The sequence below is a fragment of the Biomphalaria glabrata genome, chromosome 7 (genome assembly GCF_947242115.1).
Source record: "Biomphalaria glabrata chromosome 7, xgBioGlab47.1, whole genome shotgun sequence".
Classification (NCBI taxonomy): domain Eukaryota; kingdom Metazoa; phylum Mollusca; class Gastropoda; family Planorbidae; genus Biomphalaria; species Biomphalaria glabrata.
Window position 1 is genome coordinate 39,906,429 of NC_074717.1, and position 14,535 is coordinate 39,920,963.

The 14,535-nt window shown below is 32.3% G+C and overlaps 1 protein-coding gene across 8 annotated transcripts in view; it reads right to left on the reverse strand.

The window, feature by feature from the left end:
• The window catches only part of LOC106067294 (adenylate cyclase type 2-like), a 96,147-nt gene that overhangs the window by 12,751 nt on the left and 68,861 nt on the right, over positions 1 to 14,535 (reverse strand). For all 8 annotated transcript variants that reach the window (XM_056035544.1, XM_056035550.1, XM_056035548.1 and 5 more), the window contains exons 3-15: positions 9,604 to 9,738; positions 8,871 to 9,106; positions 6,813 to 6,954; positions 6,320 to 6,469; positions 5,191 to 5,321; positions 4,834 to 4,945; positions 3,086 to 3,213; positions 2,570 to 2,728; positions 1,770 to 1,911; positions 1,417 to 1,569; positions 1,101 to 1,156; positions 905 to 985; positions 593 to 763 (exon numbers count right to left, since the gene is read on the reverse strand). In XM_056035544.1, the coding sequence (XP_055891519.1) occupies positions 593 to 763; positions 905 to 985; positions 1,101 to 1,156; positions 1,417 to 1,569; positions 1,770 to 1,911; positions 2,570 to 2,728; positions 3,086 to 3,213; positions 4,834 to 4,945; positions 5,191 to 5,321; positions 6,320 to 6,469; positions 6,813 to 6,954; positions 8,871 to 9,106; positions 9,604 to 9,738 (1,796 nt within the window). The remainder of the gene's footprint in view (positions 1 to 592; positions 764 to 904; positions 986 to 1,100; positions 1,157 to 1,416; positions 1,570 to 1,769; positions 1,912 to 2,569; positions 2,729 to 3,085; positions 3,214 to 4,833; positions 4,946 to 5,190; positions 5,322 to 6,319; positions 6,470 to 6,812; positions 6,955 to 8,870; positions 9,107 to 9,603; positions 9,739 to 14,535) is intronic.

Sequence of the window (14,535 nt, forward strand, 5' to 3'; positions counted from 1 at the left end):
AATACTTTCAGAACATATTAACTTTTATTAGGTAAAACATATTTTATAAATTAGACTTTGCAGCAATGGATTTGTGCCAGGTAATTTGCTTCACATAGCAGATGTGGTAATCCTAAAACAAAAGATTTTGCTCCTGTTACAATTCACTAATTACTTTAGCTACCTTACAGGATTTGCAATTCATTCTAGTTGCTTTTTAGAAAAAAAAACCTAGCTGACCAAGAATTTAATGACAATAGGGAAGACATTCTAAGGCTATAATATTTTACAAAATAATACACTAAAGTATTTAGATAAGAAAGACTAGCATTATTGATTTTAGCTGTTCAAATCCTTTCCCTGGACTTAAAGTAGAGAACTATGTTTTTCTTTCTATAATATATATTTTTTGAGAAATTCTTTTAAGTTTTCTCAGAGGTCACTTAACAAGAAAGGAGTGAATATTAAGAAATGAGTGATTTTTAATTGAAAAATCAAATGGGTTGTTCATTTTTTAAAATAAATTAGTAGGTGGTTGTTTTTTTTAAAGAGAATAGAAAGTAGACTACTATAAAAACATTAATATTTAAAAGTTTCAATCTAGATCTCTTACCTTGGTAACATAATAGCTTGGATAATAAATATAATAAAAAAGATGACAAATGCAGGGATGACATAAAATGAAAACATGTCATCAGATTGTTTAGAGAAACTGTTTTCAGCTGACTGGTCTAAAAACCTTAATGTCACAGGATGCATCTCAGCATCAGGATGAGAGTGAAAGCTGTAAATGAAAAGATAATTAAGTGTTAAGGAGCTAGGCTCTTCCAGTTTGGTATTTAGTTTAGCTGAAGCAAGCACACAATTTTATTTAACTGGCTTAATTCATAGGACAACTTAAGAAAAAAAAAGGTATATCTCTTACCTACTGTTGTTGATGTTGTTTAGACGTTCCTGTAGTCTCATATTTATCTCTTCTTGTTGCTGCTTGTCAGCTGCCATTAAACTAAGGAGCAAAACAAACAAAAAGTAATAATAAAATATAAAGAAAGATTGTATTTGTCCTAATAAACATGAGAATATATCAGCACATATCAATGTCCTAGTACACCAAAGCTTACCCTTGATCTATACCAGCTGAGTTCATCATAAAATTAGAATCTATTAAGGCCAAGCTCTGAAAATTAAAAAAAAATAAAATCCTTACACTGCAGCTATATAAAAAAAAATTTTCATTGAAAGTCAAGATAAATAAAAAAAAGAGTGCAAGCTTTTTAAAGATTACAATAACATCAAATAAAACAATGCTTGCATTATTTAAGTTGTTAAAAGTCTTAACATTTCAAACTAATAAATCACATTTGAAATTTGGTAAATATTTAAAGATATATTACAAATATATGTTATTAAAACTAAATTTGTCAACATTCTACTTACAGTTAAACTCAGAACTTTGGATACCATAGAACTGGTTTTCAAATTAGCAAATGGTTTGTCCACACCCCAAGTTTCTAAAAATTTTGATACTCTTAAAGATTTACGCAGACCACTTAGATGATATCTGGTTTTACCAAGCTTTCTATCTCTGGCCTGAAAACAAAAGGTTACAGAAGTCATTCAAAAGTTTTAAGGATATTAATTTTAAAAAATACTGAAAATTAATAGCTGAAACTATTTCTTGAAATTAGATTAAATATCATTTCAATTTTTTATTATCTCTAAACTTATTATTATACAAGGCAAAATGTATGAGAAAGTGTTTATTAAATGTACTTGAATGTTTAACTCACATGCCGCCTCTCAACAGGAATAACCAAATATGTCTCTATTTTGTTTTCTGCTAAGAAAACGCTTCGCTCATGACCTCTTCCTTCCTCTACTTCATATTCTCCTTCCAAAAAATCCAGAGTTTGTCTAGAAATATGAACTCGACTGAAAGAATAAAACAAACTAATTGAATCAGCTTATCAGAATAATTCAAATTAACAGAAATGTCACAAAAGTCAGCATTTTATTCTGCTATGTAAGGTTTAAATCTCTACATTGTATGTAGTTCTAGTGTAATTCCAGTAGCACAAAAATGACCATAGTTGACAAGTGTTTTATGTTCTATTGAGATTATTTCTCAGTCCACACCCCTTTTACTTACTTATTTAAAGTATTTCTAAGAAAATATATCACAAAAAGATCAAGAAAACTACACTACCATTTATATATTGTATTTACACTCTTCAATGCCAATGCCAGACTGTTATAATAAGTTCCTGAGTTTAAACCTTTAAACTCTGCCCACCATTATCCCTACCTTCCTAGAGTCATAATAATTCTTATTCCTGACGTAATGTCAAAAACTTGCAATATATGTCTCTTTTTCTTATTATTCTCATTATTTTAAAAAAAAGCAACTTATATTTGATTTTTTTTCCTCTCAATAAGTGCAATATATTTCAATTCTTAACTCATTTTGTTTTTTTAGAACAATTAGAACCTAAGGACACACTTTGAAACAATTCCATGAATTACTTCAGATTTCTTAAGCAATGAATATGATATAAATTGATTATTTTAAATAGGAGATGAAAAATGATACCCTGGCAGACCACCAGACTCCATGTGGTTGGCTATGGTGACATCATCTGACCAGACATCATACTGCCACTTCCTAAGACCCAGGACACCACAGAGAACAGAACCAGTATGGACACCAATCCTCATGTCAACATCTACACCTGTAGCTTCCCTGACATCTCTGTCAATAGTGCAAGTGTGTAGTTGAATAGAAAATGAAATGACAAAATACATGTGAAGCAATATGTATGGAATATATATATATATATTCATTTAGTCAAAGGTAAATTATTTTATATTTAGGAATTCCTTCATAGATTCATAGTCATCTTTAAAATAGATAAATTAATAATATTCATAAAAAAAGGTCTAGGTTTACAAAGTTATATCAATGATTTCTCTTTTATTTCAATTAAACATCCAATGCTCACACATTTTTTTATTACAAAAACAAAAATTTTAAAAGAAATTAGTTATACAAAGAACTTAAACAACCAACTACCACTCAATAATGAATGAATAAATAACTATTAACTACCTGATTGCATCTAGCATTCTGAGTCCCATTCTGACACAATTCAGTGCATGGTTTTTGTCTGCTGATGGCACTCCTGACACACAGTAGTAACAGTCACCCAAGATCTTTATTCTCATGCAATTACTTTTCTGTTTCAATCAAGTAAATGAAGTGTAACAATATATATAACTCATTAGTCATAACTATTCATAACAGAGAACATGTCTCTTGTTAATATGGTAGAAGATTTTAGTTCCTCCTTTCAGACCTTGTGGTCTATAAGGTCTATAGGGCAGATGACGTAAAGTTCATCTGATTCTGTGGCCTACGGTTAACAAGGGTGTCATGTGGCCATCACAATGACCAACCACCTTTACTTTTCCCCAACTAACGTCAGGTACCCATTAGAGCTGGGTAGATTCAGAGGCTCTAGAAGATCCTGAAATTAAAAATCCCAGTCTTCACCGGGATTCAATCTCCGGACCCCGGTTCAGTAGCCTAGCGCTTTATCGCTCAGCCATCGCACCTCCGGTAGAAGATTTTAATCATCCTATATTCTAATAAGTTAAAGATGTACATTCAAAAAAGATTATGTCTGTAATATGCAAATCCACATGTTAACCTGATTGTACATGTTAATTAAAGTCTTAAACTTTACTAGGTCATTAGTTTTTCTGTCTGCTTAAGGATTTAGCAAATAGAATATCCATCATTGTTAGTGTAAAAAGGATGACATTAATAGAAAATTACAATACTGATGTATGCTTAGAAATAAATTCATTCATTAATCATTAACTCCCTTGGCTACTTCCCTATGCTGGCAGTAGGATTAGGTCTTAGAATAATAATTTAAAGTCCATACAACCACTGAATGGAATTCAGCTAGTCCAATAAGGGAAATAACAAAACATTTATAATTGATAAAACAATGCAGAAGCATTTTAATTTCCACTTTGAAATAATAGTAATAATAATAGCCTTTTGTTAATAGCAAAAATATTTTTTTGAAAAAGATAGCATAATAAACAATTTTTACAAAGCTTGTGTCTGTCAGATAAAAAGTTTGAACATGTTATTTTTCCACACCCATTTTCGGATCGAGCTGAAACTTAACACAATTATTTATTGGGGTAGACAATATATTGACAATAAAAAAATAACCAGTTAGTTAATTAAATATTGGTAATTAATTATTTTGTTTGATATTGAAATAAGGGGAACAAATGCTACTTAATGAGAGATGTGGAAATATAAAAGGTTTTATTCCCTTTATTTCAATTTTGAAGTATTTTCTATCACTTCCCATTCTCAAATTAATCTCAAATTTTGCATAATTATTCATTGTCATGACAATACATGAATCAATAAAAAAAAATTACTATTTTTCCATCAATTAGTAGTAATTAAGTAATTTTGTTTTACATAGCAGAAAGGGAGCTAAACCCTGCCATCATGACATAAAATGGCAGGAATAAATGGTTCTTTCTCTTAGATAAGCTTTATTTTTTTAAGTTTTTTTTTCTTTTGCTTGTTACTTTATTGTATCTTACAAATAATAATTTCTTATATTTTTTTATTCATTTTATTACGTCTATTTGTATATTAAATTCCTACAGATGTCAATCTTTAAAAAAGGAGTTTTAATTTACTCTAATTTATTTTCTTCATTCTTTATTTTAAATTGCAATTGACAATGTACATATATGTTCTGTATCTTTCTCTAAAAAGCTAATTAGTTTTATGCCTAAAAAATATTTTTTAAGTCTTACTGAAGCTAATTGATCAAATCTTCCAAACAGTTCATTGAGCATTTTAACTAACTCTGCAGCTGTACATTCTGATGCCAAAGGTGTGAAGTTGACAATGTCAGCATACAGTATACTGTTAAAAAAACAAAACATTGTGTTTACATCAGCTTTAAAAACTCACTTAATTACTTCCATATTTCTGAGTAACAAATTAATAACATAATTGTATATAGTAATGTAGAGTATACAATATTTTAAAGTTAAATATGTCATTAATTATAACAAAATTTGACTAGTTTTAAGCATTTTCTATGTATTTCAAAACAAATGTATCATTAATGATTTGAAGCACATAGAGAGATGTGAAAAGCATATTACCTCACATTGTCATATCTTTCAACATACAAATCATGAAATATGGTGGGCCTAGGCTCCCTCATGTTTTCTTGTAAGTCTTTCTTGATCTCTGTTATTAGATTGCTTGGTATGCAACTCACTAATAACTCATCCTACAAAATAAAAAAAACATAAATATTAGGGGTTTTGTTTTTATTTATTATAATATGGTGAATAATTTCACATTTTTTATCAATATGTATTTATTCTTATATACTTTGAGAATATTTTTTAAAAGTATGTATCAAACTCATCAAAAGTATATTTAACCACACAGTATCTCAAGTAATTTCAACATAATAATTGGAAGTCCTTAATAGAGTAAGAAATACTTCAATTCCCACTGCACTTAACTAAGTGTACTTTTTAAGTATAATAGGAAATAAAAAACAAATGGGGATGGAGAGATTTATGCAAAAAAGAAATAAGAAAACTGTGTGGGAAAGGAATTGCTAGAATTAGTTTCCACTCAGGTCTTAATATTGTTTTGTCTTTATACTTTTAATCATAGCCTAGTTCTCTCAAACTTTAATACTTCTTTCCCATTTGATTACATTTACAAGCAAAGTTGAAGTTTGAATAGCACTTGATTTGATCTATTTGTTTTCTGACATTCTTTCAGACATAAAGATCATTGCTTCCTTATCCCAAACTTCTGTAAGATGGTAGGGGAAGCAATGGGCAGGGCTCAAACTGGGGACCATCCTGCCTTATACATTTTTGGACCCAATCTAATGGATGCTTGCGAGGCCCCTCATCTCCATTTTTTACAATAGTAACTATTACAATAATTAGATCATTATATTAATATTTATTATACAGCATGCATAAGAAGCCACTGAAATGCAATATGCGCCAGTGGGTTAATTAAAGTTACATCAGTCATACAATACACTGAGTATGTTAACCTTTTAAGTCATACATCTTTAAAAGCCTGTGGCAAGCATATTGATATGATGTAAATTGCAAGGCCCCTACCAAGCGTAAGGCCCAATTTGGATCAATTGGTCTAATCGGCATAGGGCCTTCCCTTTTGATGACAGTCCAAAGTGCATACCACAAGACTATAGTGAAAAATGCAATAAAACTTTTGGCAAAATGTTTTATTTACCTGCTGTTGTTTTTCCTTTTCTAATTTGATCATTGAGTCAACAGAATTTCTGGCCTCCAAGAAAGCTCTTCTGTGGACTATTTCTGACAAGAATCTATGACTCAGCCCAAATACATTGGCACACACCAATGTAAGTAAAGTGCAAAGAAGCTAATAATAAATATAATTGGAATTATTTAAAGGGAGATTATTAGCATCAATTTTAAAATACTTTAATTTTAAATAGAAGCAAAACTATTTTATTGTAATATTTTATATGTATTTAAATAGTTAATATGTGTGATGGGCAATATTTTGAACTCAAATTTGAATCCAGTATGTTATCAATTCTTAATTTAAGATTTAAGGTGACTGAAAAATTGTGTGGAAAGTAAGGCAGTTGTGATGTCATTTAATTTGGCCAAATAAGTCTTCCCCAAATTTAAGGGCTTCCTAAAGAAACTATACAGCTTTATTTGACAGAAACTTATTTAAAAATAAGCAAGTAGCCTACCTGTGCAGGTAAATCATTATGACGATCTTTAGGATTGAGTAGAATCACAAGTGTTGTTGTGAGCAGATGAGCCAATATAATGACTGTACCTGAGATAACCATCCACTTTCTAGACAATGGTAATACCATGTAGGAGACAACACTAAATTTGAAAGTTAAAATTTCAAAAAGAATATTACAAATTTAAAGTGTTCGATAATAAATAAATTTAAAATAAAGAAATTACATTGACATAGCTAAAGGATCAACTCAATATTTGTGCTGTTAAATCCAGCTTTAACTTTTTTCTTTTTTAAAGTTGTGAATTTAAAGTAAATTATATGCTATTTAGTCCTGATGCAGTTAGCAGTAATCAGTTTGAAATGTTATACACAGAGTACAACTATGTAAGGTAGATAACATCACATTTATTTAGAACAAGTGGAAATGGAATTAACTGTAACAGAAGTGTCATATGACAAGTAAATAATATGTGTCTAGAGTGGGACATTAGGTAGGCTTTAAGATGCTTGGGATGAGGGGTTATCACTCTATTAGAATAATAATATAATATTAGAATATGATATGAGTAAAACCTAAGAGAATTTAGAAAAGTTCATAAACAACTGATTGTAGTCTACATATTAAGCATACCCATGGTGAATGTATATAAGTGACACGTAAGGATGGGGGTGCAGACTGCACAGGGTGACACCCATGTGGGGGTGGACATCAAAGAAGAAAAAAACATTTTTCTTACACAAATGCAGATATTTCTAAAAGACATTGACATTAGTTAGATACCAAGCTTCTAAACATTTAATAATAAATTTTGCTCTTTTGGAAAAAAATATTTTAGGGAAACGTGATGAGGCAGGGCCAGCCTTAGAAAGGCAAACTAGGCAGCTGCTGTTTATTTTTTACTTTTCTATTTCATTTGGGGCCACCAAATTCACTTCGCCTTTGGCTCCAATTATCTAAGTCCAGCCCTGATGAGGGGGTGAATAGACACCTTTAAATAGCTGCACTGGTGACACTCGCCCAAATAATGTGTTATGTAGCCCACAATATATTTTAATCAAACTCCCCTTTTCAGGGAATAGTCCTCTCTTTGGTGAAGCTGAAACTACTAGACTACTAGGAGCTATTAGATCTATAGCCCACCCCTCCTCTCCCTAGATTGGCCACACTTCTAGTTATTTCAATAGACTAGTTGGAATTGTAAGATTTTAAATACTGAATGAGAGTTTAATGCATATTTTAAATATAGGCTTCTTCAGTATAATTCATCTATATCTAATCATTTTGTTTGTTTGTTTTACATGTTTTGGACTACAGGGGAGGGCTGAAGGCAGGGTATGAACCTTGGACCATCAAGAAGTCTGAATGACAGTCCAGTGCGCATACCACACAATCACTGTTAGATCATAACTTGAAGATCAGTATGATTTAAAATACCTGTAAACACTCTACATATGATGTAATATGCCCCCAATAAAGCTAGTGATATAAACAACTCACATATAATGTAATATATCCCCAATAAAGCTAATGATATAAAACAAGACTCACATATAATGTAATATGTCCCCAATCAAACTTAAGATATAAAACAAGACTCACATATAATGTAATATGTCCCCAATAAAGCTATAATGATATTCAACAAGACTCACATATCATGTAATATGTCCCAATAAAGCTAATGATATACAACAAGACTCACATATCATGTAATAGGTCCTAATAAAGCTAATGATATACAACAAGTCTCACATATCATGTAATAGGTCCCAATAATGCTAATGATATACAACAAGACTCACATATCATGTAATTGGTCCCAATAATGCTAATGATATACAACAAGACTCACATATCATGTAATATGTCCCAATAAAGCTATAATGATATACAACAAAACTTACATATAATGTAATATGTCCCAATAAAGCTAAAGATATAAAACAAGACTCACATATAATGTAATATGTCCCAATAAAGCTAAAGATATTAAACAAGACTCACATTTAATGTAATATGTCCCCGATAAAGCTAATGATATACAACAAGACTTACACAGTGTAAAACAATGCAGGGACATCAGATGTAGGCGTTCTCTCATCATATCCAAGGATAAAATAGATTATGATAGAAAGAGTAGTCACAGCCACAATGGTGAATGCTAGCCTTGTAGGCTGACTAATGAAAGACTTTTGGCGAAATCGTAGTATCACGATAAGCAGGGAGATAAACAGGATCAAAGTTAGACACAATATGACTAGACGTCCAATGCTCTTAGCTTCTTTTTCTATCTGTAGGTTTCAACAAATATAAAATTGTGTAAAACCATTATAGCATTTATAATGATGTGACTTTTATAGATCTATAAACTACTATGATCTATTCATTTTTACTAAGGGACTTAATCTGAGATTTACACTCTTATCCATGTAGCTTGATTGTTTTCTTTCTCATAAAAAAAATAATTCCCCACAATGAAAAACGTGCCGGTACGGCTACCAGTGCGTACTGTCATAAAAAAAGCACTGCTCTTAATAACGGACATTTTTCTGGGTGGAAAGACATGCTCCAATTTGGTTCCCATTTCAGTAAATTCATCAAATTCTCTTTGTAAAATTTTTGTATCCTGTGTTGTTTTTATTGTTCTATATATTATGCAATCGTCTGCAAATAATCTGACTTTTGTTCCTGAACTAATGCAATTTGGTAAATCATTTATGTATTTGAAATGTCAAAAAAAAGTCCATTTATCAACTCTATTGAAAACAAAAAAAAAAGATAAAATTACCTGACTAGCTGTTAATAAAAGTAGCACCAATGTTGCAAAAGTCAGCACAGCTAGGTACATCACCACTAAAGGAAATTTGCTTCTGACTGTATAGTCTTTATATAGCTTCTCTAGGTCAAGGTCGTTGAAAGAACCCTATTACAGAACAAAAAAATTAAGTTGCAGCAGTAGAGAGATGATACTGAAATAGCTACTTTCAGTGTTTTAAAAATAATTGTATGTCCCAAAGACAAAAATAAAACCAGTTGCTAAAGTATTAGTGTTTTCAATGCTAGAATAACAAAAGTTGTAATAAAAGTTGTCGAAGCTCATGAAATAGTTCTAATTTTTAGCGTCCAGAAGGGACAATGCCTCTACTAGATTTGTGTAGTCTGTATGTAAGTAAGTGACTGTAGGTAGATATCCAGATATACATGTTTAGTATCTATATCTATATTGTTTTATTTGTATTTATTTATTGTATAAAACATAAATTGTCTAAAAAATGGAAAGAGAAAGCAATTTTAAAGACAAAAATTGCTTGTATTTGCGTAGTAGTTTAATTATTCCGTATTTGGGTAGTTAATCAAGTAAAAACAACACAATAACAAATGTTTACGAAATTCAGTGAAGTGTTGTGTGCCGTTTCATCTTTAAAGCATAGCTTTTTTTTATTTCATGAAATATGTTAGCAACAAAATCGATTTAAAAGGTTAAGTGGAAAAAAGCCTTTCCATGCGTCTTCAATAAAGTTATTTCAGAGCCTGACACCTTCTTAATTCAGAACAGGCAGGTGTTCTATTGACATCTTTAGCGTGACACTGAACTGGCCCGTTACAAGACGATTTATTGCTGATTACGATGATGAAGCTCATTACAAATGTACAGTTGCACTACACTCTTACTGCGTTGTATGTCTCACAGTTCAGTAGCCTATCAACCCGTCCCAACACTTCGTAACATATTTCTATTTGACTTGTATCTTTCTTCTAGGAGAAACAGTATGTATAGTAGACATGTATACTCATGAAGCATCTGCAATTTGACTCTCACCATATACATTAGTAATAATAGGTTGTGTATGGAATCGCGAGCACATATCAAATTAAATCAAAACTATAAGTAGCATTATTTTCTATTTAAAATGAACTGTTAAATAAAAATAGCAATAAGCTATTTTATTAATAATTGTAATGATACAAATTCTTTTCCTATTTTTTTTTAATTTAAAGCGTATTTTATATTTATTATAAATTTGGTAAAAAAAAAAAAAACTATCTTTAATGCTTGTTTTTTTTTATCTATATTTTAGGAGTGCTTCCCTTACTATGCTATGTAATTTAATTTGTTACCTCCCCTGTAATAACAGTTTCCATGTTAATTAAATCTTAGATCATTATTACACGCAGTTGCAAAATCAGCCACATTAAAAATATATATGTGTGTGTGTGTGTGTGTAGGGTGAAAGCTGCTTAGTATGTTCGTCCTTCCGTCCGTCAAGTTTAGATATAAAAAATTAGAAAAGAGTTTTAAAAAATCCGATTTCACTCACAAAGCTTGGAAAGTTCTGTGCAAAGTCTAGCTTACATTGTCTGAAGGTCAACTGCGTTTATGTTTCGTATTTCTAATAAAACATGACTTTTTTTTTCAAAAAAATTATACAATTATTAAAATAATTTACTATTGATAATTAGAAAAAAAAAGAAAAAAAAGGGGATGCTATATTATAGTTCCCTGACCCTAAATGATGAATTGATATAAAGATGAAATGTTGCAATGATGAAATGTCTCGTATGATGAGGTGTGTGGTCACCCTATATTATATTGGAAAAAACATTTTTATTTATTTTTTATTTTTAACAATTATGCATATGGTTTTGTCATTTGCCAAACAAAAACTTTTTGAAAACATGTATATAGAATGCATTTAGTCTGCTCATATTTCTACACATTTTCAATACGTTAATAAGTAGTCTTTAGCTTTAGTGCTACAAACTCTAGTGGTTTCGACATTTCAGAAGCCATGGGTATTTTTTATACTTGACCATGTCCAAAGCTAAAGAATTCTTCCAAATATCATGAACGAGAACTTGGCCATTCCCCAGTCTCCTTGTCTGTAGGTCAACCAAGCAAGAAGAGTGGCCAGGACGAAAGAGCGCCGAACCAACAAAAAGCCGAGAGAAGAAGCAGGTTGCAACTGACCAAATCTACCCAGACTTGCTGATCTCCGCCTCGACAGGTCTGGGAAACCAAAAATTCTCGACCTGTATGGTGACGTGTATGCACTACGCAAGACAGCAGGGTTTCTGTCCAGGGCTTTTGCAAGAGAGGATTTAAGCCTCTCAAGCCCTCACTCAAATGGAGTTTGATGATGATGTTGATGACCCATGCGGCCGGTTTTTTAAAGCGAGATTTGGACTTTGCAGTCATCTTCGAGTCTATAGGAAATGATAAATGTGCTAATCTCCGATCACGAAGGAGGATAGGTCAACCATCACTTCAATCTCATCAGTTAGGCAGGGCTCGCACTGAACCATATCTTCATAATAACTAATAGCAGACGTGGGAGTGTTAAAATGTAGTTCTAATAATACCAACGTCGGTAGGTAAACAATACAAAGACGTCGTCACTTCCGCCCAGCTCTCGTCTATTTTGTACAGTGGGAGAGAGGATTGTGGTTATAGTTAGTGGCCATAGCTTCTGATATTCGAGCGGAAAATATTACAACCTGCCTTTTTACCTGCACTGCATACCAAATAAATGACCCATGGGTGGCCCTTTGGGAGAACAGCTCTGAGTGTGTGTAAAACGTAATCGTGTCAATCCATTTTATTTAGAAGTGTTAAAGTAGTTTCCTTATTCAAAATGAGAAGATTTTTAATATAACAGTGTGTGGTTACAGTACCATTACAGTTTTAGTTTTTGGTATTAAATTAGCTGTAGAGTAACGTTAGAATTAGGAGCTACAGAACAACGCCTGAAAGTCAGATCAATTATAACAACTGTACACTATACGCACACGTCTGTATTTATATTTCTTTGAGTTTCAAGTCCAATTCTAACGTAAATAAATGACATAACAACAACAACAACAAACTAATTACATGCACGCGAGCATATAGGCCTACATTGCTATACACAGAAAAACACACTAATATATAAATAACACAGATATTCTACATAAAACACTGATAAACACAAACGCACTGATACAATATATAAAACAAGTATAAACAGACAAACACAGTGGTGATACACACAGACGAAAACAATGACAAGCATACTTCTGATACACACAGACAAACACATGCAAACACACATATACATATAAACACACTGACACGCTGATACACTCAAACACTGTGATACACACATACTAACAGTTTGCTGATTTTCTGAAGTCAAGTGGCTATATTATGTTTCTAAAAATAGCCCCTACAACCCTACTATGACTAGACTCTATATGAATGAAACCACTTGTGTGTCAGGTTGACTTCGTGTGTCCAGAACTTTAGCTCTTATAAGATCATGTCGAGGTCCAAGCATGGCTTGAATGTGTCCAGTTCTGTTGATACGATCACTAGCTCTGTTGATACGATCACTAGCTCTGTTGATACGATCACTAGATCTGTTGATACGATCACTCGCTCTGTTTTCTTGCTGTTGACAGTTTGTTATTTCTGTTTCATTGGTGTCGACATCACTAATTGTTTAACAGTTGTCGATTCTCGAAATATAAACAATCTATGTCTCAATGGATTATTCCAGACATAGATAACCGAATCAAAGATGAATTTTAAAACTGTATAAATCTATATTCTTAATTAAACTAATAGTATCACTATCTAGCCACAAAAGAAAAAAAAGTTTAACATTTTAAAACCATGTTTTATTAAATTAACAATTTCTCAAAATCGTATTTTCGAACATAATAACCCGAGGGTTATACAAGATACAACGAAAGACATATTGCGGGGTATACAAAGGTGCTGGGTTTGCACACTTTGTTTTTCTCGTAAACATAACATAACGGAAAGTATGGAAATACCGCTGGGTCTTTATACCTCCCATGGGCGTAGCCAGGATTTTTTTTCGGGGGGGTTTAGGGGGGAATCCCCCCTCGCCCCCCCTCGCGAAAAAAAAATTATTTGTATATATGTATGTGTGTGTGTGTTCATAATCTTTATTACAATCTGACCCTTTATTCTTTTGGAACACGTTTATTGTGTCCTAGAATAGGTTCTTCCTGGAGTTAGTGGAAAAATTGTTGACTCCCCGCCATTGCCAGCAAAGGGGTCTGTGGGAGCTCTAGGAGCTTACCCTAGCGCGGGGCTAAGCCCCGCCGCCAAGCACTATTTCTGGCATAGAATGCCAACAAAATGCATATTCTGAGGTATCTACAGTTGATTTTCCTGCTATAAAAAAGTCTTATTTCAAAAATTTATGTGCTATTTTTTACTGACTAAGACCCTGCTGCGCCGTTCGGCGCATTTGCCGTCAAGCTGTTTCCACAAAAATCTGTCACTGGTAGTTTCTGAAGCCCCTTCCCACCTGCTCCGAGGACCTCCATGAATGTGTGGCGCCAAGTTGTACTAGGATGTCATCGCAACTCTTATTATGCGTAATTAATTTTTCGGAGAACATGTCCCGCAAACCTCATGCGACGCTCTGTCACAATTTTACTAAGGGGTCGACTCCCAGTTCGGCATAGCATTTCCTTGATTTAGACCCGATCTCAATAACTGACTCCTAAAATCTGTCTTAGCCATCTTTGTTGAGCCACATTTAGTGTTTTTCAATTTCGGCAGATGACTATTCACTGCACTTTATTAATGGAGCCCAGCCACTGGTAGAAATGTGTAACGTCTCTTGGATACGCTCTTGGAATTAAGTGACTGTAGTTTGCTTTAGATTTTATATAGAAAAGTGAAGTTTTATCGTCAAAATCATCT